At 44.8% G+C, this 26,469-nt stretch overlaps 1 protein-coding gene across 7 annotated transcripts in view; it reads right to left on the reverse strand.

The window, feature by feature from the left end:
* The window catches only part of LOC119178158 (dual oxidase maturation factor 2), an 832,350-nt gene that overhangs the window by 26,511 nt on the left and 779,370 nt on the right, over positions 1-26,469 (reverse strand). Inside the window, exon 8 of one of the 7 annotated variants that reach the window (XM_037429334.2) lies at positions 24,246-24,388. The exons of the other annotated variants lie outside the window; for them this stretch is intronic. Coding sequence (XP_037285231.2) covers positions 24,246-24,388 — 143 coding nt within the window. The remainder of the gene's footprint in view (positions 1-24,245; positions 24,389-26,469) is intronic. 7 annotated transcript variants of the gene reach the window in all.

Consider the following 26,469-nt stretch of genomic DNA (forward strand, 5'->3'; position numbering starts at 1 on the left):
ATGTTGTCAATGCCACAAGAAGAAGAAATTCTATGATTTTCTATAATCTTCTGAATGTCGGATACGTCAAATATAACTGGGTTCATAGGAGGAACTTCAAAAACAGGGTAGGTAAAATTATCGCAAGAAACATCGTTAGAAAAAGCAGCCGCAAAAACATTGTTGAGAACAGAAGCACATTCGTGTGACGGGACTGCAACACCATCAGTAGATGTAAGTAACATTGTGGTGGTGTATTTCTTGTTTATTACAGTCCAAAATTGTTTAGGATTGTTAATCAGCATAGCAGGCAAAGTGTGGTTGTTGAACGTCTCCGTGGCGCTCGTTAATGCGGCTTTGTACTCAGCAGCCATGAAAAAATAGGATTCCCATCGCACCTCGAAATTCACCACAATTGCAGAGCGAAACAAACGTTTCTTTTTATTGAACAGTCTTTTCAAATGCTTATTAAACCAAGGTGATTCCCTCTCACACCTTAAGGATTTAGGTGGAACAAAAGCGTTAATGCAAGGCTCAACAATGCCCTTAAACAATTCCCAATTAGTGTCCACAGAAGGCAGTGAAAACTCATGCAAGTAATCATCGAGAAAAAAAACCTAGCTCACGATTTATCGCGTTTTAGTTAGCACGTTCATAGTCTCTAATGTATTTTGTCTGATTGATGTGGTTACAGACAGGAGTTTCAAGATCAAAATGGAGTAAAAATGATGAATGAGGCCAGGTAGATACACGAGTGAAGAGATAAGATGTGGTACGTTAGTTGGAACGAGATCTAAAAAGCTGGATGTGGCAGAAGTAGTTCGAGTAGGTTCAGAGACAAGTTGTGACGGGTTGAAATCCAGACAAGTCATCAAAAACTTGTTACACTCAGTCGAGAAAGGGAAGATAAGTCAACGCATTATTCAACACAATCGAGGGGTAGTTGAAATCCCCACCCAAATAAATAGGATTGTTGGGACAACGTACAGTGATCATGCTAAGCGCGTCATGCAATTCATCAACGAAAGTGGGACACGAAGACGGGGCACGGTAACATATGTCCAATATCAACTTCTTAAAACGTACGCAAAGCTCAACCCAGAGTTGTTCCAGGTTACTTGGGTAATTAATGGGCGACGCAACAAAATTATATGCAACAGCTATCAAAACACCACCTCCACATCTTTGGCCTCTGTCGAAGCGGAATACGTTGAAGTTCTTTTTGCAATCAAAGAATTCCGTTCTCGTTACCTTAGAAGAAAGCCATGTTTCAGTCAACAAAACAACATCAGCATCGCAGAAATCGATTTTAGAGTCAAGTTTCTCGTGCTTTGGTAATAAACTTCTAATATTTGTAAAAAGAAGAGCGACAGATTTGCGGTAGTAGGCGCTGAACCACTGCCCCTCGCGCAACCCTACAGCGCAGGGTGCGGTAGAACAAGTGACATCACGGGTTAACTGCTGACTCTGGACCAGCGGACGAGCAGAGCGATGAGTATGCTCTATATGTGACAAGTCAGAGGTACTAGAATCATCAATATCGTGACGCGATGTCTGTCCCCAAAAATTATTTTCCATAAAAACATGATCACGAGCTGCGCTGTAGCTACAGCACTGACCGTTAATGTACAGTTTGTTGTACCTCAGTTTGTGATGCGAGCCCTGATTCTTTGCAAATTGAAGCAGCTTTTTTCTGGCTTGGCGCGTTTCTAAAGAACAATGTTCCCTTACGGCGACACCTTTATCCCTGAGCTTCACTGACTGGTATAGAATCAGCTGCTTCGTTTTAAAGGGACGAAATTTCACGATTACTCGACGGCATTTTCCCTCCGAGAATGCACCAATTCTATGAGCACGTTCTAGCGCGTCCTTTGTAAGCACTGGAGTAAAGCAGCTAGAAATTATGTTTAACAGTTTTTTTCTATGGACTCCCATGTTTCCGATAAACTGTCATGTACAACGAAGAACAATAAATTGTCTCTTCGTTGCCTGTCCTCCAGCTGTGATTGACCATGTCTCAATTTGTCATCTTCACGAGCTAGGTTTTTCGCGAGTTCTCGTAAGGCCAGCAGGTCTTGTTGAGCGGTGTCAGTGGTAGGCGTCCTAGTTTCCTAACATTTCAGTGTAATAACCGTAGAGGAGCCACCTAAAAGCTTCACATACGCGGCGCGATTTGATATAAGCATGCGGTAACGGTGCTATTAGTGAGTGCGTGAGCGAGTGAACAAGTGAGTTAGAGATTTATATATTGAGTGAGTGCATGATTGTGTGATTGCGTGAGTGCAGCAAGTAACTTATGTTGTTCAAACAGTAGTACAGTTCAGTTGACCAGAAAACCCGTGTTTTCATACACGAAGCATTTCTCAGCGAACTTCGTCGACTTTGAGCGTATCCATCCATCCATCCATCCATCCATCCATCCGTCCGTCCGTCCGTCCGTCCGTCCGTCCGTCCGTTCGTCCGTCCGTCCGTCCGTCCGTCCGTCCGCCCATCCATCCATCCATCCATCCATCCATCCATCCATCCATCCATCCATCCATCCATCCATCTATCTATCTATCTATCTATCTATCTATCTATCTATCTATCTATATATCTATCTATCTATCTATCTATCTATCTATCTATCTATCTATCTATCTATCTATCTATCTATCTATCTATCTATCTATCTATCTATCTATCTATCTATCTATCTATCTATCTATCTATCTATCTGCATAGCCACCTACGTCTTTTATCTCTCTTGGCCGTTTCGAAAATGGTATCAATATCAAAATTAGTATGGCGTAACATGACTGTACGATGAGCATAAGTGGCTAGTGATAGCATGCGAATTATGACGTATATGTCAAAAATGTCTTTACCAACATAGTGTTGCTGCTGTTGCAGTGCTTTCGTTCACATGACATATTGCAAAACTGCTAAACTATGGCATGATGGCATGGCTAACAGAAGTGACAGACCCTAACATAGAAATATTGCCATACATGTCATGTAAAACATGACTATATGCTATGTTCATAGTGCGCGTACGGCGTTTTGGTAACTTCACCTATACGAAATTTCGTTTTAAGTTAAGTGAATGAATGACAAGTTACGTGACTGGGGCAATCATGATAACAATGACATGCGTATCATCTAAAAACACGACGACATACCACGTTCACGATGCCCTGCGGCCGTTTCGCTAGCTTCACATATAATAAAGTCTGTATTGCTTGACGTGAATGGACGAAAAAAGTAAATGACCCCTACAAACATAATAATCCTGACATCCGTGGAATTTAAAACATGAGTTGATACTGCCTTCATAGCATGCTCGTGGTAGTTTAGTTAGCTCCACATGTACCGCGTTTGGTATAACGTGACCTGAATAGACGACGAAGATAAATGACATGCTCAAACATGAGAATTAAGATATTGTCATGAGGTCGTGACGCGGACTAAGGGAGAAGACTGAATATTTAGGTTAAACTGTTCATTCGGCCGAGTTTTTGGCCACGACTTGGGGCCACGAAAAACTAAAATCAGATTACAGCAACACACTGGCACTGAAAGTGGTGAGCAGAGCATTGGACGTCGATCAACTGTAAAGCAGCAAAGCGTGTCAGCATTTATACACTCGGCATCGGATATTATAGCGTTATCGCGAGCAGGGACACAGGTTGCAGAATCATCTTCAACGTTTCGAAGGTACTGGCGCAAACAGGATAATATAACATTAATAAGGCCAAAACTAGAGTGCTCTTCAACTATATAGAATCTTTTTCACCACAACCTTGTTCAATCCATTGAAATAATCCAAAATAAATCTTGTACATTTATTCTACGAGACTACAACCGAACATCCAGTGCAGCTTTAATGAACTCAAGTCTGAATCTTGAATCGCCAGCTTCAAGACTTAAGTATTTCCGCTGATCATTCTTTTATATGCTGTATCGCCGTCCCACATTACATACAGAATTCATGTCACGACCATTTTACTTATCTCACCGCAATGATCATCACCACAAATTGGAATTTGTGCGCGCAACACCACCTGTTTTTCAAAATGATCTATACCTTATACATCAGATGAATGGAATAACCTTCTGGCTGATATTGTGAGTATTAAGAACAACGAAACTTTAGTAAAGCATTACAAAACTTTGTACAGTAAGAAGCGCTTGCATGAGCTAATGTCACCTAAACATTTTTTATGGCATACCATTATTGCTCCACCTGTTAATCTCTTCCTCTCATTTTTAATGAGCCTGCAATTTTTATTCATCACTATATTTCACCTACCTATACAGCTATCACTGTATAAGACAATTTCACGCATTTGATAATTATTTATGTTCTCGTTGTGTGCGATATTCGCCATATTATGCTAGAATTGTATTATTAGTGAACATTGTACTAATTATGAGTTGTGTTACCTTTTATACTGCTGCTGTCCGTTTCCCCCATGTAACCCACTCCCCTCCGTAATGCCGAAAAGCCCGGAGGGCAAATAAAAAAATACTGAATAACTTATTAAATAAATAAATAAAAATTGTAGGCGTAATTTTAAGAAAATGATCTACAATAACCGTAAACCTTTTATAACAACGGGGCTCAGTTTGCACTGAGCATTTGAGACAGGCTTTGTGGGCGAACATAAGCGCAAAGAAAACCCACGCTTGGCATTACACCATTGAAAACTATCGTCCCGAAGTTTAAAACCAAACACAGTAGGAAATATATGTACAATAAAAATAACAATAACGCAAAAAACATATCAATAATCAGTACCAACAATAGCGTAGAATAATAAACAAATAACTACAAAGAACTCAGTATTCAAGTTAGTTAACGCGCATGAAAGGACTTGAGGTATACGACAAGCACTAATGCTGGTCAGGCACGCCGCCTTAGAGAGTTCGTGATGCCGTCGGGGACAACCTCATAGTTGGGTTGGTCGAAACGTCGAACTACTCTGAAAGCCCGAACTACCATCGCAAAAGTTTTTCACTCAGTCCACGTCAGTGTATCGGCGTTCATACCCATACACGGTCACCGGGCTGGTACTCAATGCAGTTTCGTCAAAGATTGTAACGGCGACTTTCGGTCACCTGCTTGCACTCAATGCGCAAGCGGGCTGGTTGACGAGCTTCTTGCACGCGTTAAAGGTAGACGGTAACGTCGAGGTTTTTTTCATCAGTGTCGTTGAGAGGTTTTTTCCGTAGACCAACTTGTTAGGTGCATCTGCGTCATCTCTTGCACTGCCATGTTGATGAAAAGGTCACGTACGGAAGGATGGTGTACCACGTTTTGTGTTCAACGTCAACGTACATGGCCATCATGACGGCGATGGTCTTGTTTAGCCGCTCGGTGAGGCCATTGGTGTGTGGATGGTAGGCGGTGGTCCGGTGATGATTTGTCTGACTATACGTCAGGATCGCCGGAGTTAGGTCTGCCGTTAATGACGAGAGTCCCTGGTGCGCCGTGACGTAGAACGATGTTTTCAGCTAATAATTTGGCTACTTCGGACGCACCGTCTTTGGGCAGAGCCCTTGTCTCGGCATAGCATGTGAGGCATAGCATGTGTTGTTATTAGCGACAACGATTCATTTGTTCTCTGACGTTGACGTCGGAAACGGCCCTATAGGTGCATGATGATTTGCTGGAATGATCGGCGTGGTGGTTCGATGTGTTGTAGAAATCTAGCTGGCCTAGTCGGTGGTGTCTCGCATTGCTGACAATCTCGGGAAGTCTGCAAGTAACCTGCAACGTCGGCAGCAAGACGAGCCCACTAGCAACTACTGTATTCTGGCGAGCGTGCAAAAAGTACCCAGTTGTATTGCCGCGGGGTCATCGTGCAGGGTCTGAAGAACTTCTGGTTGCAATGCGAAAGACACGACGAAAAGGCACTTGGCTCAACGTGCGGAGAAGTTGTTTTTTGCAGAACGCCGTTTCGCAAGATAGACAACGTCAGTGTTCGTTTGAATACATTCGGGACAACGGCAGCACTGCCCGCGAGGTATTCCATAAAGATCCTAAGTTTCGGAGTGGCTCGCTGTTGTTCAGCCAAAAAGTCGGCGCTTACAGTTCCCAAGAAGCAGTCAGCACGGTCATCCTGCGAGTTTGCTTCGACGGGGCACAAGACAGGCAGTCGGCATCGGAGTGGTTTCTTCCGGACTTGTAAACAGTGCATATGTTGAATTCTTGCAGTCTCAGGCTCCACCGTGCGAGATGACCCGAAGGGTCTTTCAAGTTTGCTAGCCAATGCCATGCGTGGTGGTCGCTCACAACTTTGAAGGGCCTGCTGTAAAAGTAGCGCCGAAACTTTGATGCAGCCCAGATGATGACAAGGCTATCCCTTTTGTTGTAGAATAGTTGGCCTCTGCCTATGATTGTGACCGGCTGACATTGCTGGTGAACCTTTTCTGTCTGTCAGTCCACTGCACAAGAATGGCGTCGAGTCCTACACTGTTCGCATCAGTATGTATTTTTGTTTCAGCAAAATCGTCGAAATGCGAACGTGACATGCATGTCTGCAGGCGTCATTTTAGTTATTGATATGGTTTTTCCTCGGCGTATCCCACTTGAGTTCCACGTTGGACCTGGCAAGGTTAGTGAGTGGCCCAGCAATGCGGGCAAAGTTTTCGTCGAAGCACTTGTAATAGGCACAGAGGCCGACATCGACGGATGGCCTTCTTGTTGGCGGGTGGTGGGAATTCCGGGACGGTGGTTGTCTCCTGCGGCTCGGGGCGTACACCAGGCTTGCTTATCACTTGACATGAGAACATTAGTTTCTCGTACGCGAGCGATATTTCTCTGGCTTGAGGGTGAGTATGGAGGTCTTTATTGCTTGAAGTACAACTTCAAGGCGCTGGAGATGCTCGCCGTAGCTTGGGGACAACACGACGACATCGTCCAACTACACGAGGGAAGTCTGTCACTTCAATCCAGCCAGTACCGTATTCATAATGTATTGGAAAGCTGCGGGGGCCGAACAAAGACCAATAGGCATCATACTGAATTCAAAGAGGCTGTCCGGTGTTTTAAAGGCCGACTGCTACCGGTCTTTCTTGTTAACTTCAATTTTCCATTAGCCGGTCTTACAGTTTATTGGCGAAAAATACCTCGCGTTATGGAATCGATCGGAAGTGTCGTCTTTCCGTGGAAAAAGATAAACATTCTTCTTCGTGATTTTGTTCAGGTGACGATAATTGACGCAGAAGCATAGGTTTTTGTAATTATTCACTAACATTGCACGGTCTCTGATGAAGTGGTCCGGTACTCTGCTTTGCTATGATGCGATGTTTTGCTGCGTGTGCCTACGGAATTTTCGATGACGACAAAAAGCAGTCCTCCTGTTGCCGGAGCAGGTTTTTCAGCCGTTATTGCTTATGTGTCGAAGTCTTGGATTCACGTCTAAATTCTCGCGGAGACCTCGGTTCATCGAAGCATTTTCAGTACACTCGGCGAGGGCGACAGCAGTGCTGGCTTTCACTTTTTTTTTTTCAAAATAGGCAACCGTCGTGCCTTTGCTCACGTGTTTGTACTCGTTGTGGAAGTAAGCATCACTTGCTTTCCGCCTCTCTGCTCAGCTATTCCTCTCGCGACGCAAATTTCGCGGTTCATCAACGCCTGCGGGTCGGTTGAAACCATGGTTTGCAGGCATGTAGATTTCTGAAATCCAACGGAAATGTTGATGCTGGATAGAGGAGAAATGATTCGATCTTTCATTACATACTCGGCCTGCTCTCCGGGCGGCGTGTGTGGCGGTAGGGCTTGTGCTGTTGATAGCGTTAAAAATTGGATCTCAGATCAATTACTTCACCATGAAGGCTTAAGACGTCCATACCAAGGATCGCATCTCTCGAGGACTTCTGTAGTAGTACTACGCTTGCGAGTTAGATGTGGTTGGTAAAGGGACACTGAAGCCAACTATTACGCCGACGTTGATTGTAGAAATGGCGGTGCAGAAACCTCATAGTAATACTTTCGTGCCAAGTGAGGACCTATTTTGAAATAAAATCGCGTTTAGGTGCTCCGCATCGTGTTAGCGTACTTCAAATCACCCGCCTCATTTACTGCACTACTAGCAGCAGACCTAAAGCAGTGGGAGTCATAGCAGAAACAACGGCCGTTGATCAATTTCTCATTGGCTTCGAGATCGCAGATGCCTTTGTTTTAACTGCGCCCCACTAGATGGTCCCACCCATCTCGTGTAACCTTGCAAAAATTGAATTTTTGAACCACTTGCGCCATTCGCTATAGTAAGCTCCGGTGTTTATTTTTTTTCATGAATCAAACAGAAACGACTAAGCAAAATTTTATTGCGCCTCTTGGTGCACGGAATGGTTTTTATTTAGTGCAGATAGATCCATTACTAGCGAATAATTGTAAGCAGTCTGTCTGATGTCATCGGAATCACTTTGAAAATGTCCTACTGCAGCGCTTGTGTTCTTGTGCATTTACCTTAATTTCTCTGTAAAGAGGGCACTGTTTTTGATAATATTGTCCTTTTAGATGTCATACATTGAGCTTTCACTCTGACGTAAATTGTTTTTTACATTAGAGTCCCTTTAATGCGGACTCTCACTGTACATATTCCCTCCGGCGTTACTAGGTGGTCTCTAGCTGTTCAAATTTTGGGGCCTTTCCAGGCCTGCTTGACTTTATTTACCTTCGTGTCGAACGCTCCACTGATGACAGAATAGTCGGTTCTGTTATCGACAATAGTTGTCACACTGTGGTGGTCGATAAGAACGTCGAGGTCTCTGGTTCGTCGTCTCGAGTTGCATTTGGTAAATCATCTCACAACACGTATAAACTTCGTCACAACAAGCTAACCATTGATGGCGCTACTTACGTTTTCGATCGCTCTTCTGAAAAAGTAATCCCCATCAGCCCATAGCCACCGCTTCCTAGCCCAGCGAATCCTAAATTATACCCTGAACTTTTGTGAATTGTACATAATAACACTAGAAACCTCATGCCGAAACGCGACTCACTTTTTAATTTTATCTGCACGACTGAATGCAACTTTGTTCTCTCAACTGAAACGTAACTAAACCCTTCAATATGCGATTCTGAATTAGCGCCATGCTTTCCAGGGTTTACAATTTTTCGGCGAGATCGTGATTGTAAGCGTGGTGGTGGGATTCTTATAGCTGCTCACAGTTGATTAAATTGCTTCCCAGTGGTCGTACCTTCCAGACTTTAATAATTGCTTATCTGCTGTAGAAACTCATATCCTCCGGTTATCATTGGAGTCTGTTACCGCCCCTGACAAAGATGCTTCATTTATCGCGAATTATCACAGTGCTCTTCCTGAACGCTTCTCATCCAAACATATCGGTTATTTTAATGGGTGACTTTAACTTCCCAGGTATATTCTAGTCTAACACCGCGCTCATGGTATCTAAACGCACTGCTGAAAGCGATTCTGTTAACACTTGCCTAACGTTTGGTTTATCTCAACTTATTTCCTTCCCAACGCGAGTTATTGAGCACTCTTCAAATATTCTTGACCTCATTCTCACGTCACAACCTGGCAATCTTGTATCGCTAGTTCCTCTCTCCGAGATAAGTGATCACGCTGTACCTCACGCTTCGTTTTCTAATCAACTACCAGGCCCAAGACATTCCAAGAAAACCATCACACACTACGATAAGAGTAACTATGCCGCCTTCAACAACGAACTATCCAAATTTTGCGACTGGTATTCAAACGACTTCTTCCAACGCCCTCTTGAAACTAACTGGTCTTTGTTCAAGTGCAAAATTTATGATTTGATCAATAGGTTTATACCCACAATTACAATTACGGAACGGGCGTCTTCTTGGTTTAACACATCTCTAAGCATCCTAACAATAAGAAAAAGCGATTATATCGCTCGGCTAAACAGTCCAACACCACTGGCGCTTTGAATAGGTACCGCAGAACAGCAAAAGAATTTGAATCACTTGCTGCGAAGGCTAAGCGTTCTTTTTTCTCTTCTACATTGCCTATTATGCTACGCAATATTCCCAAACAATTTTTGAGAGCCATTAACCCCAATTCTACGAAACCATTATCATTACTCGATTAACACGGTGATCCGATTCCAGATCATATTATCCCTCATGTATTCAATTCTACCTTCTATTCCGTATTTACCCCTGAATCTTGCAGCCCACTTCCAGATTCTTCATTCCTTAATTATCCTGTCATGCCAGTCATTAGGTTCGATTCATACGGAATTTCAAAACTAATGAACAAATTGAAACTGACGTCATCCGTGGGAATTGATGGCGTTACTTCTAAAATACTGAAAAACACTAAGCCTATACAAACATTATCCTTTCGTACATATTTCAGCAGTCCATTCATGCGGAGTGGTGACGGAGGACTGGAAATTTGGTAAGATCGTTCCCGTCCCAAAAAAAGGTCCTTCGTCTTCACCGAGTAATTATCGCCCCATTTCAATCACAAGTGTACGCGCTTCGTTGATGGAACACATAATTTATTCCCACATAGTACATTTCTTACGTTCAGTACGTTTCTTTCACCCTAACCAACATGGTTTTCAAAAAGGACTTTCATGTGACACTCAACTTGCCCAATTCGTTAACGACCTAAGTTCTAGCCTGGATATTAACATACCTGTAGACACAATTTTTATTCATTTCGAAAAAGCTTTCGACAAAGTTCCTCATAATAGATAACTTTTCAAGCTTTCACTTCTTAACGTTAATTGTCTTGTTTTTAATTGGATATGTGACTTCTTGACTAACCGTAAGCAGTTCGTTTGTGCTAACAGCCATCGCTCCTCCCTATCCACTGTAACCTCCGGCGTACCTCAAGGCATTGTCCTTGGTCCTCTGCTATTCCTAATCTACATTACGACTTCCCAAAAACTTAGCTTCTAACATTCGTCTATTCGCAGACGACTGTGTCATTTATCGTTCTGTTTACAATGAAAGCGACACTGTCATCCTACAATCTGATCTTTCTTTGATTCAATCATGGTGCGAAAACTGGCTGATGTCCCTTAACACACAGAAAACCTGTGTTATTACTTTCCATTGGCGACAATCTTATTCCTCCAAAAATACTTCCTGTCTTATATTACAGCAGGCATTGCAAATTATTACAAACTACAGCGGCTAATTCATGTAAATACCTCGGTATCACTCTAAGTTCAGATCTCATCTGGTCATCCCACATAATGAATATCATTAATGACTCAAAACGCGTTCTTGAATATCTCCGAAGAAACTGGTGTCTAGCCCCACCTTCTGTTAAACTTTTAACCTATCTAACACTAGTTCGCCCAAAGCTAGAATATGCATGTGCCATCTGGGATCCCCATCAAATCACCCTTATTAAAACACTTCAATCCATCCAAAGTCGCGCAGCCAGATTCAGTTATTCGGACTACTCCTATCACAGTAGCGTCACCGAGCTGAAATCTCGTGCTAACATGGTTAACTTAGCTTCGGGCCGCAAAGTTTCAAGAGTGTGTTTGTAATGAAATACCACAGATTCAGCTGACGCTTTATTCAAGCAACAGCGAAAATGACGCCGATGATAAAGAGGAACGGGCGAAGACTGATGATGGTTATTGACAGATGAGGGTGACGTCCATTCAATGAATTCAATTCAATTCAATTCAGTTTATTCCGACATCACAGGAGACATTACAAAAGTCACAACAGTGATGCTGTGGGGCGAAAGCAAAAAGCCATTAAGGCTTGACGAAGGCTTTCGCACCATTTGACAACATAGCAACAGCAACAGCAGCATGAGATCATCAGTTATTATACAATATCAAAACATGTACTTCAAGGTCATGCCGATTTGCATTTTATTAACACGTTGAAAAACATTTACAGAACGGAGCAGTATAAATGGTTTATTGTAAGAAACTGTTTAAGGTTAGTGGCAGTAAGTAGCTCATCATCTGGCGACCATAGTTAGTACGTGTGTAAGGAATTTTCCAGTCATCGGTAGCTCGTGTGCTATAGGGGCAGGTATAGGGTGTCAAACGCGCTAAATCAGTAAGAAAAGAGTCGTGATTCTTTAAGGAAGTACGATATCGCTTCATTAAAATTGTATTGTATATCTCAGGCATTGGTTGTAAATTAAGGGCTTCGAAAATGGGTTTGGAATGTTCATCGCGAGGAACACCTGTAATTATGCGCACAGCCTTTTTCTGTAATCTATATATTCGGCCTAAGTTCTTTTCCGATGTGGTGCCCCATACTAGATAGCAATAGCTTAATGTAGATAAAAATAGCGAATTATATAGTAAGAGTTTAATTTTTTGTGGCAAAAGAAAACGTAAGCGCGATAAGATACCTACAGTACGAGAAAGTTTAGCATGGACAAACTCAGCCTGATCCTTCCATAGCATGTTTTCGTGGAAAAAAACTCCCAGAGTTTTCACTATCGGTTCAATCCTTATAGATTCTGAGCCAATCACTAATGATAAATCGCAGTTTACGGGCTTATTTATTGGACGAAAGAGCACAGATTTTGTTTTTGAGGTGTTTATAATTAGCGAATTTCTTATGCTCCAAATGTGCAGCAGTTTCAAGACACTATTTGCTTTGTCAACTAGTTTATGCAAATCGCAGTCTTTAAAAAATAAGCTGGTATCATCTGCATAAATAATAAATGTTGTATTGTTATCGATGTTTGTCAAGTCGTTCACATACAGATTAAAAAGCAGGGGACCCAGAATACTTCCTTGGGGCACGCCATGTGACAGTTTTTTAAAACTAGATGCGTAGCCATTTATATCTACTTTTTGCTGTCGGTATTTCAAATAGGTTTTTATGACACTTATAAAGTTCCCCCGAAAACCGTAGTGTTCTAGTTTTTTAATTAATGTAATGTGGTTGATTCTGTCAAATGCTTTTGAGAAATCTACAAAAATTCCAAGTGTATATATTTCCTTTTCAAATGCATCGAGTATGATTTCTTTTTGCATTAGTAGGGCAGTTTCTGTTGAGCGCTGCTTTGTGAAACCAAATTGAAAAGGCGTCATAATGTGGTGCTTGGTTAAGAATGACACTATTCGTTTATGTAACAACTTTTCAATTACTTTAGAAAATACAGGTAAAATAGAAATTGGTCTGTAATTGGTCATGCTATTTTTGTCACCACCTTTGAAAATAATAGAAACTTTGGCTATCTGAAGACGACTAGGAAACGTGCCCAATGAGAAGATTAAGTTAATGATGTATTCTAAAATAGGAGATATGACATGAATAACATGCTTAACTGGACGGATTTCCAGGCCGTCTACGTCACAACACCTGCTATTCTTTAGTGACATGAAATCTGCCGTAACCTCCTGTGTAGTCACTGGAAATAGAAATGCACTTTCGCCTACTTGCGAACCCATGAATCGCGCAAAATTATTGTCGTGCGAGCTCTCTCCAATAGAGGTAAAGAATTTATTGAAAGCTTCAGCAAGGTCATCACCAGTTAGAACGCGGTTGTCTACAATGAGTTTAGTCGGGTATGTGCTATCATCCGAGTGTGGGTGGAGCAACATGTTTAACTTTTTCCAGATGGCTTCGGACGTTTTGGTTTTTTCAGGGCTGAAAAGGTTGCTAAAATATTCAAGTTTGCTTTTCCTTAATAAGGAGTTTGTAGTATTTCTATGTTTTCTAAATGTCTTCAAGTCTTCTTTGTCTCTAGATATTAGAAATTTCTGGTAAAGTGCATTTTTTACTTTTATAGCTTGAAGGCATTCCGAAGTAATCCAAGGCTTTCTTGCCTTGCGTGGTCTGCGTTTTGCTTTGAGCGGAAAGCACTTGTTGTAGGCTTCACTAAAACGTTCGATGAAAACATTATACGCTGTGTCTGCATCAGTTTCACGGAAAACAGCGTCCCATTTTATCTTGGATATATATGCAGCGAACATATCAATTGTGCTAGGACATATGTACCGGAATGGGGTAGGCGGTGGCTTTGCACTAATTCTTACACTAATTTCCCCCGTTGACGGAAGCGGCCAGCCTGGGCGCGAATTACACTGGGGAACGCATACGATAGGGCTTGAGACGCGAAACGTGAACAATCTTTGTCCCGCGGCAGCGTTGGTCAGTAGGGACATGAACAGGTGTGACGAGGTAGTTCACCGGTGAGGGCTGTTCGATAACTTTGTAGGGGCCAAGATAGCGTGACTCAAGCTTCTCGCACAAGCCAGGCGTTCACGCAGGAGTCCACAGAAGCACATCGTCGCCAGGGCGGTAGACAACGACATGGTTAGTGGCGTCGTAACGATGTTTGCGATCTTCTTGGCTAGCTTCGGTGTTTACACGGGCAAGACGACGGCATCGAGCAAAGCGGGACAGAAACTGGTCGCAAACGAATGGTGAAGAGTTGACGGGGCCAGAAAAAAATGAAACGTCGAGTGGTGATGTCGGTTGTCGGTATACTAGGAAAAATGGAGAATAGCATGTGGTTCGTTGAACTGACGTATTATACGCATACGTGACAAAGGGAAGTATGGCATCCCAATTGTGATGGTCTGGTCAGATATACATGGACAGCATGTCACACAGCGTGCGATGAAATCTTTCCTTTAAGCCATTGGTTTGCGGGTGATAGATAGATGTTGTTTTATGAACTGTTTTTGATGCTTGAAGAACTTCACTGAGCGTGCTCGAAAGAAAAGCCTTGCCCCGGTCGCTCAAAAGAACACGAGGGGCTCCATGACGTAGGTAAATAGAATGCAAGAAGAAAGTTGCTACTTTCGAAGCAGTTCCTGAAGTGATCGAGGCCGTCTCAGCGTACCGGGTCAAGTGATCAACCGCGGTGACGATCCATCTCTTGCCGTCTGATGTAGTTGGGAGGGGCCCGAAGAGGTCAATTCCGACGACAGAGAACGTCTCTGATGGACAAGGAAGTGGTTGTAGGGTCCTGACTGGAGCAGTAGTGGGCCGCTTGCGGTGTTGGCAAAGTGCGCACGAGGCGATATATTTAGCTACCGTCATGGAAAGACCTGGCCAGAAGAATCGACTGCGGATGCGCTCGTATGTTTTGTAGTAACCCAAGTGTCCAGACGTTGGGTCTTCGTGGAAAGCACGCAGAACTTCAGTGCGTAGTGCGCGTGGTACGACGGGAACCCATCCGTGGCCTTCCGGGTGGAAAATGTATCGATGTAGCGCATCGTCCTCCAACTTGAATAGTCGAAGTTGTTTCCGGAGTCTGGCATTTGGGCAAGATGAAGCGCCCGTAAGCCGACCGATGACGTCAGTGCAATAAGAATCGGCTCGCTGGTGAGTGGTAAGTACTGACGGACGGGTGGATGAAGGTAGAGAAGAAATTGATGATATCGACGAGGCGTCCTCCGTATAGTCGATTTGACAAGGGGATGTGACGTGCGCCGAAGACTGTGGCAAAGGGCATCGTGACAAAGCGTCGGCATCTTGGTGTTGTCTTCCAGTCTTGTAGATGACGTCGAAACCATACGATTGTAACCGGAGAGTCCAGCGGCCAAGTCGTCCCGACAAGTTTTTGATTGTGGACAACCAGCAAAGAGCATGGTGGTCTGTCACAACAGTAAAATGTCGACCATGTAGATACGGACGAAATTTTTGGATGGACCAGACAACAACCAAGCACTCTTGTTCGGTTATCGAGTACCTCTTCTCTGCAGAGGTCAGAGTGCGGCTTGCATACGCGACAACTTTCTCGCGAAAGGCATGGTCGCGCTGGAGAAGTACGGCGCCGATTCCTTGTCCACTAGCGTCAGTGTGTAATATCGTAGGTGCCTTGTCATCGAAATAACAAAGCACCGGTGGGGATGTGAGTACCTGCTTGAGCTTTTGAAACGAGGCTTCGCATTGATCATTCCAATCGAAGGAACCGGTACCAGCAAGGAGCTTGTGGAGAGGCGCGGCAACAGCGGCAAAGTTGCGAATGAAGCAGCGAAAGTACGATGCGAGTCCAAGGAAACTGCGTAGCTCTTTGGAACGAAAGGGTCGCGGAAATTTGAGGACTGCGGAAATTTTGTCCGGATCGGGCTAGATGCCATCTTCACTAACAAGATGTCCCAGAACTCTTATAGCTGTGTTGACGAAATGACACTTCTTTATGTTTAATTGAAGTCCAGCATTGGCGAGACATGTGAGCACTTGATCCAGGCGTTGCAGATAATCACCAAAAGTGGAAGAAAACACGACAATATCAACGAGGTAGCATAGACAAGTTTTCCACTTGAGGCCACGAAGAACAGTGTCGATCATCCTTTCAAATGTGGCGGGAGCATTACATAGGCCGAATGGCATTACGTTAAACTCGTAAAGACCGTCCGGCGTAGAAAAGGCGGTCGTTTCTTTGTCTGCTTCGTTCATTAGTATTTGCCAATACCCGGACCGAAGGTCAAGGGTGGAGAAGTATTGGGCGCCTTGCATTGAGTCAAGTGCATCATTTATACGGGGCATCGAATATACATCCTTTCGGGTAGTCTTGTTGAGCGCGCGGTAATCAACACAAAAACGTACCGATCCATCCTTCTTTTGTACCAAGACAACGGGTGATGACCAAGAACTGGTAGAGGGTCGTATGATGTTTCTTTTTAGCATATTGGTCACGTTCTCGTCGATGATTTTGCGCTCGGCCAAGGAGACTCGGTAGGGACGACGGCGTACAACAGTCTGACCTCCAGTGTCAATGCGATGATGCGCAACTGTGGTCTGTCCTAGTGCCGAAGCCTTGGCATCAAAGGAGGCCTGGTGTTTTGTTAGCAACTTTAGCAACGCCTCACGTTGAGAAGCCGAAAGGTCAGGATTTATACCGGGAGCAAAGGAGGAGGAAGTAACAGGCCGGGCCTGTTGTGGCTGAGCTGTCAAGGCGTCAAGAGAGACCAAAGATACAGGTTTGGTGTCCACATAACACGACAATGCAGAACCTTGAGGTAGGAGGACAGGCTCCGGGATAGGGTTCAGGCCAAGGATTATCGCAGCACTGTTTTTGAACCGCACCAGGATGGAGGGGACTACAACGCCGCGAGCTAGACAGTGGCTGGAAGGGGTGATAAGGACGTCACCATTGGCAATATTCGGAGAAGTGATGGCGATGAGTTGCTCCTGACCCGGGAGCAGTATGGTATGGGAAGCTGTGAAAAAACGCAATGGCTTCTCGTCGACACGTTCGCTGCAGTGATCGGTTTTGGTCATCTCGACTACACGTACACGGCAAGAAATTAATGCAGATGCTGATGAGAGAAAGTCCCAACCTAAAATTAGTGCATGAGCACATGAAATTAAGACAGCGAAGGTGATGTGGTGACGAATACCATCAATGAAGACACGCGCTGTACATTGGGCCGATGGTCTAATTCTTGCTCCATTGGCCCTAATCAAAGATGATCCAAGGTAGGGTGTCTTTACTCTCCGCAATCGAGAACACAAATCGGCACGCATAACTGAAATAACTGCTCCCGTGTCCACCAAAGCCAACACCTGTACACCTTGCACAGTTACCAATAACATGTTTGATGGTCGTTCAGGAGGACTTGTGACATTTCGCCGCAATGCAGTTTTCCCTCCAAAAACTGCACTGTTTAGTTTTCCGATCGCTGGGCAGCCAGTTGAGAGACTGGTCGAAGGGGTGAAACAGAGCGTCGGCGTGGCGAAGGGGAGCGTGGTCGGGAGGCACGTGTATTGGGTCGTGTTGGAAATGCGCATAGGAGACGGGGGTCGGTGGTTGGCAGGAATGTCGCCATAACGGTAGTAACCTCGTGCACATGTGTCGTCTCGTTCAAAAGCGGCATAACCACGACGTTCATCTTGCTGGCGACATCGACAGACCCGGGAAATGTGTCCTCGAATTCCGCAGTAGTAGCAAATCGGCCGTGGGGCCCGCCAGGAAGAATGGTAGCTAGGGTTCGGTGGACGGGCGACTAGAGGTGCGAGATGTTCGTGATCAGGCACAGGTGGTGGTACTTGAGACGGCGAGGGTTGCATTGAAGCGATCTGTGCATACGAAGCGGGTTGGGTGCATGGTGCAGCACGGTGGGTGCTTTGAAACACTGACATTTCTTCCCTAATAATGCCACGCAGATCGCTAGAAGCGGGTTGAGCGGGAACGTTGTGAGAAGGAGGTAAACTGTAGGCTTGCAGTTCCTCACGAATTATGGTTCGAATGATCAATCGGAGCTCCCTACTGTTTGCCAGGGGGTTCTCAGAGAAGTCGGGTCGCAGGCGGATTGACTGCAAGGTATCAAGCCGCTGGCATACAGAGACGACGTCGGAAACCGTCGAAGGGTTGTGCGCGACGAGGGCGTTGAAAGTGGTAGGTCCGATACCCTTCGAAAGGTGCCGGACACGATCACCTTCTGGCATGGTGTCGTCGACACGGCGGCAAAGTGCAAGCACATCCTCAATATAGGAAGCGTAGGACTCACCGCAATGTTGAACACGTTCTGCCAATTTCTTCCGAGCAACTTCTGAACGGATGGTCGGTGTGCCGAAAATGCGTCGAAGCTGGTCTTTGAAGGAAGACCAATCGCGGAAGTAGCTCTTATGATTTAGGAACCACGTCTTGGCAACCTGAGAGACGTAAAACTGGACGCGTGCTAATTTCGATGCCTCGTTCCAGTTGTTGTAGACACCTACGCGGTCATAGTTGTCAAACCAGTCTTCGACATCTTCGCCAGGCAGACTGGAGAAGATTGGAGGCTCCCGAGGGGGTTGTTGACCGGGCTAGGGTTGGCGGTGGATGGTTGAGCCGGCGGGTGGTTCGGTTGGGCTTGCTCTTGCGCCAAGCGACGTCCCGAACGGAGCTCCAGGAGGTGGCTTTGGATGGAGAGAGGTCGAAGAGATCGGGAAGCACCTTCCACCACTAGAAATACCACGGGTTCAGCTGACGCTTTATTCAAGCAATAGCGAAAATGGCGCTGATGATGAAGAAGAACGGGCGAAGACTGATGATGGTTATTGACAGATGAGGATGACGTCCAATGAATTCTTACAGTATAATAAATTTAATCATGCATTGAACCTAAACCATGTTATCGTTCCAGCTCATTGTCTTTCATGCTGTATCAGCCATTCGAAAGAGGTTTATCCACCCCGTGTGCATACCACTGCCCATCACTCTTCATTTTTGTGCAAACATCGATAGAATGTAACGATCTTCCTGCTGACGTCGTGCTCCACTCCAGCATCGTCCATTTCAAAGAAGCATCGAACAAATCATCTGTTTGTGAACTGCCTACCCTCTCATGTAGCACCCCTTCAATGGGGTCTTTGAGGTATTATAAAATAGAAGTGTGGTGGTTTGGGCTAGTTTGTATGATATGACGATAGTTATAGCGCGAGAGCCGTACATTTTCTTGTCTTTTTGTCGTCGTTCTGTTCTCGCTATATAACAACAATTGACCTCGCGCTGCAGTAGGTCGTGGCATTGGATCATGCCTGTGGCGGTTTGTACTGCTGCTTCGACGTCGCCTCATCAAGTCGTATTCTGGCTGCAAATTTTTGACGTCGGAACTACGTTGATGTTGTGGCGACATCTTGGGGTTTCCTCGCGGCAGCGTCGTAGGCGGCGGAAAATCTTCAGCAGTTCGTCGTACAGCAGCTGCGCCTCCATCAGCTACAGCCCTTAGTTTTTCGAGTACTGGATAGGTGACCGGCCCCGGGTTAGGCCAGTGTAGGGCCGGCGTTGAGGTGACATGTAGAGGCCTGGTGATGACGAACAGAAAGATCCTCGGGGCGTCCACTGCGCAGGTGTGAGGTAGTCGGCGATGTCGCGTGGTCCTTGACTCCGCTATGGATGCCGTGCGTCTATGGCGAAACCACGCGTAGTTCCATCTGATGGTACTGGTAAAGGTGGTAGGTGGGGCCGGCTTATCCGCAGTGGTAGAGGAGCGGTCGGTGGTTGTAGCACGCCACACGTTGGTTTTTCTTGGAGCATTGCGCTGGCCAGCGCGTGGATGGTGTGGCGTCAACGGCGGTGGTGGCTGGTGGCGGAACTGCGACGTACGGCCTCTTGGCGTGGGCGTAAAGGCGGAGCGTAGCGTCAGGCTGCAGCAGTGTAGCTCATCGCTTACAGCTGAGACTGTGGTGCTTCGGAAATCCCAAACGATTGCCGAACTTATTCGAGGGCAAAGTGAGCAATCAAGTCCACTTGAGGCTGCACCGAAAGTAACAGCTTGCGCAGCTCCTTCCGCACGATCACTCGAATAGTCTCAGGGAGGTAGTTGGAGCAGAGTGGTTGAACTTCTGCGTACTCTGGTGTCGAGCGGCGATTGATTTTTCGGGTGCGCATCTACAGTGTATTTTCATTCGTCGACGTTTCAGACTAACAAACAGCTTCTGCATTACTCCTCGCATGAGGAAGCAAACGTTTCTGTCTTCAGACATCTAGGGTATGGCGTGGTGGAAGAGTTTGGTCATCTCTCCTGCGAAGAGCGTCACGTTTTAGTTTCGTAGCTGCAAACGGCTTTAGGTGTAAAGAAGAAACGCGCGTGACAATATGCGTGCCATATAAAGCACGATGACATGCTGCGCTCATGGCGTGCTTGTGGTCCTCAACATATACCAAATTGTTGTGCTATCTCAATATATACCAAATTCGGTATTACGTGACGTGACTAGACGATGAAGGTAATCAACACGTCCAAACATAATAATCGTGTTATGCGTGTCATGTAAAACATGACTGCATGATACGCTCATAGCATGCTCACAGCAGTTTCGCTAGCTTCACATATACTTAATTTGGTATTACGTGACATGAATGGATGACGAACACAAATGTCAGGCGCAAACATGACAAACACAACATGGAAGTCATGTACGCCATAATTAACGTCCGGCTCTTAACGTTGTGCTCATTTCAAAATGCATTTCGAGCTCCCTAATTGTTGCTTCGTAAAGGGTCTATTCCCACTGAATGTGGGATCTGCCAAGTCTTTTAACCGTGTAATAGGGCAGTTGTAGGTATCGGAAAGTGACACCCTTGAGGCAGTGATAAGTTTCGAAGAGTATTGACGAGAAGACATGTGATCACTATCTACAAAAGGAACTATTCGTCAGTGCTACTGTATACGATTGATTGATATGGGGTTTAACGTCCCAAAACCACCATATGATTATGAGAGACGCCGTAGTGGAGGGCTTCGGGAATTTAGACCACCTGGGGTTCTTTAACGTGCACCCAAAACTGAGCACACGGGCCTACAACATTTCCGCCTCCATCGGAAATGCAGCCGCCGCAGCCGGGATACAAACCCGCGACTTGCGAAGTGCTACTGTATACGAGGAAAAAACTCGTCAAGCTGGAGGATATGAAATGACTTGCATTGTTTTGGGATGTTCTGGAGTATACTGTTTCGGGCGTATGAGATTCAATTTTTCCCCTGTTCGATTGATGTGACACCTATTGTATTTGATACTAGCGCAGTGTGCATGTTTGTGTGATGCTTTCACGGTCTCAATGATTAATATGCTTTGTTTATGTTAATAAATCTTGGCTCGGTCTTTGAACAAAAACCAACGTTTGCTAGCGCATAAAATGACTTATTACAAATGGTTCGTGCTTTCGTTGTGAATTTCAGAGGGCAAACACGTCAGCCCTTGGAATCTGCCCGGAGATTCCCTCCACATTAACAGGATTTGTGACATCATCCTTTGCGTTAACGTGATGGCTGCAGATGCTGTTGAGAAGCGAAGTCTAAAGCCCAGTGGATTGTTGCTGAACGAGTTGTACTTCTCGAGGAACATATTTATTGGTCTAGAAATGATTATTCGAGAAATATATTGATTATGCTTAGAAAAGTGATTGGTCTATAGGTTGCAGGGCAAAATAAGGTAATTATTTTTGAATAAAATTGGCAGCAGTAAAAACATACGGCCCGCCAAGATATCTTCTATTAGGCAAACGTTTGTTGCAATAGATTTTGAATTGCTTCCTGTGGTGCTCTTGCCTTATTTGCGTATCAAGTCACTCTGATAGCATGTATTTCGAGTCTAAATACACAAGATCCTTCGAATTACAGGCCCGTGAAAACTGCGAGATGCAACGCAACACCGTCTCTACATTCTCCAGATTTCTTACAAGAAAACTGCGCGAAAAGTTAGAAACCAGACAAACAAGGACACTTACGAGGCAGTTATATAAAACAAAAGCTTATTATTTAAACCACACATGTATTCCTTTGTAGGGGAACAAAAAAAAAAACAAAAGTGACACTAGAAGATGAATAAAATGTAAACATCCTAAAAACCTTGTTCCTAGTGCATTGAATCAACCTGATCAAAGTGATGGCCTGCTCACGATGCGTCATCTTCAGTTGCCTTGGGTCACCCTCAGAGGCATTTAGTTGGCCTCTCAGAAAAGGAGGTTGTGTTTTTATCAGGCTGATTGCACGGTCAAAGAGAATAGTTTTTATGCTCATATTTATTTATCTTCGACTATCGCTTTTGTTTCTTCTTTTTTTTTGTTCCACTGCATAGGTTTATATGCGTGGTTTGAAGAATGCAGTTTTGCTGTAAGTCACCACTCTGTACGTGTCGTTTTATGTCTAGTATCTCGTTTTCGCGCTTTTTTTTCAATATATTATATCAACATGTCCAAGCAACCACTTTATAATAGAGAAATATACTTCAGTAAAGAGTGTTCCCTCGAGCCTTTTCGGGGCTGGTAAAGGAAGGGTCGTAACAACCGCTACATGGCGTACCCATGCTCTATTTGACTCGTTAGTCGACACATGCATGTAATAGCCACCTCACGAGGACCACAAAGGCCCAAATTGGGCATTAATTTTTTTTCAATAAAAAATGTCACTGACTTTTGTAATCGTGAATGCCAGCTCCAAATAGTGTTCTACTCGGCACGTTTAGCGGCACCACCAGGGGGTACACATTCATGCGGTTTTGATGTACATGTAATTCCTTTGTGGAAGCTTGGTTGTGCAGCCAATGGTAAAGATACTCGCTTTCGGAACATGAGGGCATGGGTTCAAATTGCTGCGTCGGAAAGAAAAATTTGCTTTTTTCAGTTAATTATGACAAAGACATCAGTGTAACCAGCCGCTCGTGGTGCTGAAAGCTGAGCAGTAGTGCGGCCGCAGGCCCCGACGGGAGGGTCCGCTCCTTGCGTAAGTATGCTTTTTTCTGTGACTTTAGATTCAGACTTCGTAACGAAGCACCTCACGAGAGAAACTTTGATAACCTCACTATGGAGGCATGAGCATTTTCACTGTTAACATCATACGCACTGGAGTATGCATGGCAGAGGACGGTAGCTAAGAAGAGGTGTCGCTGCACTGATGTAGCTAAAAAGTACAGAAAGTTTCATAACAAAAGCTCAGCTCTATACGTAGACGTTCGAGCGCCTTTCGAGATTCAGTGAGCACCAGCACGTAACTCGCCTCGACTGAGGTATGCCCAAGCCTAGTCGCCTTTCCTTACTGAGTGACTCGGGTAGAAGAATAGAATACAAAAATAACGCATTATTTCATTTTATTCAGGTTGTATAATAACGCAGCAACAGCTTAAGCAGCGGAGCTCTCGTGCATTGAATACCTCATCAATCTGATGGATCTTCTAAGTTGTAAGGCGACATGGGCCAAATGCGCGGAGGAACTCGCTTTTCTGGAGCTGACGACATCCGCTGATGCCAATATTATTTTTTTCGCCATGGTGAGGGTGTCGTTGTATCTTATATCTAAAGATACATGATATATTCTTTATATTATCCGGAGTAGAATTACTGACACCAATATTGAAATACGTACTAAGATATCAATACAAGTTTCTAAAAGGGTATCCAATAAATGTCTAAGGTGCAGGTATCTTCGACGCAGCACACAATTTGTCTCGACAGCAGAAGCACAAAAATTTACACGTGTCAGCACACATCACTTGGAAATTCCTCCTCCTTTCTTGTCTTTTAATACCAGCCAACGAGCCACAGTAAAGGTTATGACTTACGGGAAATTTTTCCGTTAAGTAATAGTTTTGTTTTCTACATGCGCTACAAGGACACTTGCAGAAGATAAGCCCGCTTCGAATCTTTCGTGGATTTACCAAAGTCTAGAAAGTTGTGTTAAATGCCCGTTTTTGAAGCGCTCATTTCACTGGCAATGTTGTAGGTCTGCTAGCTGGTATAGCATTTTGTTTAACAAATACAAAATGTGGTAAAAAGAGAACGGGTTGGGTGGAACCAAAAAAAGAGGCGCTTCAAAATCGTGTTGTGTGTATCAAACTCCTCCTATTTCCGTCCTCTGCAAGATTGCCCGCAGCCATTACGCCGAGATTGCGAACATATACGCACCTAGTTGGCGCTGATCTGTGCTGTCGTTGTTTGCGAAAGTTGTGCAGTGAAACATCACGCATTTCGTGGACGTCGTCACTGTCTTCATAAGCTGTATTGGCAATTCCTGTTCGACTAGTTGACGCAGCCGACGAGATAGCGACCTGCAAAACAAGGACCACTGACAACATCGCATCACAGTACGTCATGTGTAGCACGGAAAACATGAAAACTGTCACGTAAATTGGTGAACGTCCAAGCACAAATCGGTTAGGGAATTCAGCATTTTTAGAACGTCGGATGTAAAATATCAGCAACCGTTAGTTCATCTAAATGCAAAAAGTTTGCAACCTAGGCTTTCGTTCAACACAATTGCCGCAGATCGCACTGCTGGAGAAGAGCGCTTTACTCTATTGTTAGTTTTTTCGCGTCACTCCTGTCAAGATCTGTATATTCATTTACGGGATAGGTTGAACGAGTTAAGTCGACTAAATGAAAGCTGGGTATCTCCGACGACGAAATGTTCTTCAAGACACATTATCATTCCGAGGTCTTACCATCCCTACTTTCTACTCGTCTTTGATGGCTTACGGTTCCTTTACGCAACCTGAAATTGTGCTGCTCTTCTGAGTTCTAAAGCGTCATGGGCGAAACGCGCAGAGGAATTTGCTTTTCTAGAGCTGACGACATCCCCTGCAGCGTGCTGCTGGTGTGAAAGTTCGGTTCGGACTGTCACGGTGGATGGACGTGTTTTTGGGCGCTCCCGCTCGACTGTGCAGATGAGTTGTTTTGCATGTTTTCAGCTTGTCTTTATAATTATAGGGCAGCAGTTAAAATTCCTGTAGCACTTATTTTATTGTACGGCTTTTTCGGGAGTCAGCCACAGGTATTAGTTTGTGTGTGGGTGTTTATTTTTTTAGTTTTTTGTTGTTTTTCTTTTTCTTTTGCCACGCCGTGGTGGAGGTGCACGTACACTGAACACTCGATTTTTTGTAGTGGAGCTTAGACTTTCTCTTTTTCGTAGGGCAGGGCTCAAGATTTGCAATTATTGAGTGAGACAAGTCATAGAACAATTGGTGTCGTAAAGACATGGTTAAAAAACTGTGAAGTGTTCAGGATGTGAGGTCGGTTTTAAAGTGGACCCAAGTGTAGAAGCGGAAGGAGAAGAGGCTGACGTGAAGTGTAGGCAATGTGAGGTCGAGGAAAAAAATGGAGAAAATGTTGGTTACCCAGAGTGACATGTTGATGAGAATCACGGAGCTCGAGACTGCGTTCGCGAACGAGCAAGAGAAAACGAGTGCTATGGAAGGAAAGCTGAAGTCCGCCGAGGAAGTACTAGCCAAGGTAAACAGAGAAGCGGCCTACGAATAGAAGAGTAGGGAACCGGCAACCAGAACTGCGGAGAAGAAAGAGCAAGCAAATTAGGAAAAAACAGGTTAAGCCGGTTCATTTGTCGCAAGGCCCAGCTTCAGCGAAGTAGTGGTGGGGCTGAGAGGGGACAAAGCAGCCGGCGTCACAGGTGCAGGTAACCCCCCGGTGCAGGACGCTCCAGCTGAAAAGTCACAGCATGTGATAATCGCCGGGGACTCGAATTTAAATCGATGCACAGAAGCCATCAAAGAGAGAGCAAGAGGTGACAAGAGGGTTGCAGCAGGGGCATTCCCAGGACGCTGCTGGAAGCAGTCATGAGGCAAGCGAGCACAAAACTCAAAACAACAGCTGATAGACGAAACCTCGTGATAATTTCATGTGGTTTAAACGATGTCTTAAATGAAGATACAGCAGGATTAGCAACTACACTGGCGAAAGGTGTCGATTACATGCACGCCACATCTCTTGAGGTACAGATAGCGATGTGCACAATACCGGAGGTACCAGTGCGTGATAGCAACATGCAAAGCGCGCTGGTCAACGCAAACCGAGAGATATGGCGGATGAGTCGAGAAAAAGGCTTTGAGGTGGTAGAAATAAACAGAGAGGTGCATAGGTGGGGTGGTTTTCAACGAGACAGAATTCACTTCGATGGGCGGCTAGGTCATGAGTTGGGTTGGCGACTTGCAGGACGCGCAGTAGCTTTTTTGGGGGGCAAGCGGGCCCTTCGGGGCGCAGGATAGGTAGTAACGAAGAAAAAAACCAGGGAGACTCTTTGACAGGTGGTATGGACAGATACGATTCTAAAGTGGCACCAGTATCTAAGACAGGTAGAGTCCGCGGCAGAAATAAACATAGCCACGAGCGCCGAGCC

The sequence above is a fragment of the Rhipicephalus microplus genome, chromosome 1, assembly GCF_043290135.1.
Source record: "Rhipicephalus microplus isolate Deutch F79 chromosome 1, USDA_Rmic, whole genome shotgun sequence".
In the NCBI taxonomy this organism is placed as follows: Eukaryota; Metazoa; Arthropoda; class Arachnida; order Ixodida; family Ixodidae; genus Rhipicephalus; species Rhipicephalus microplus.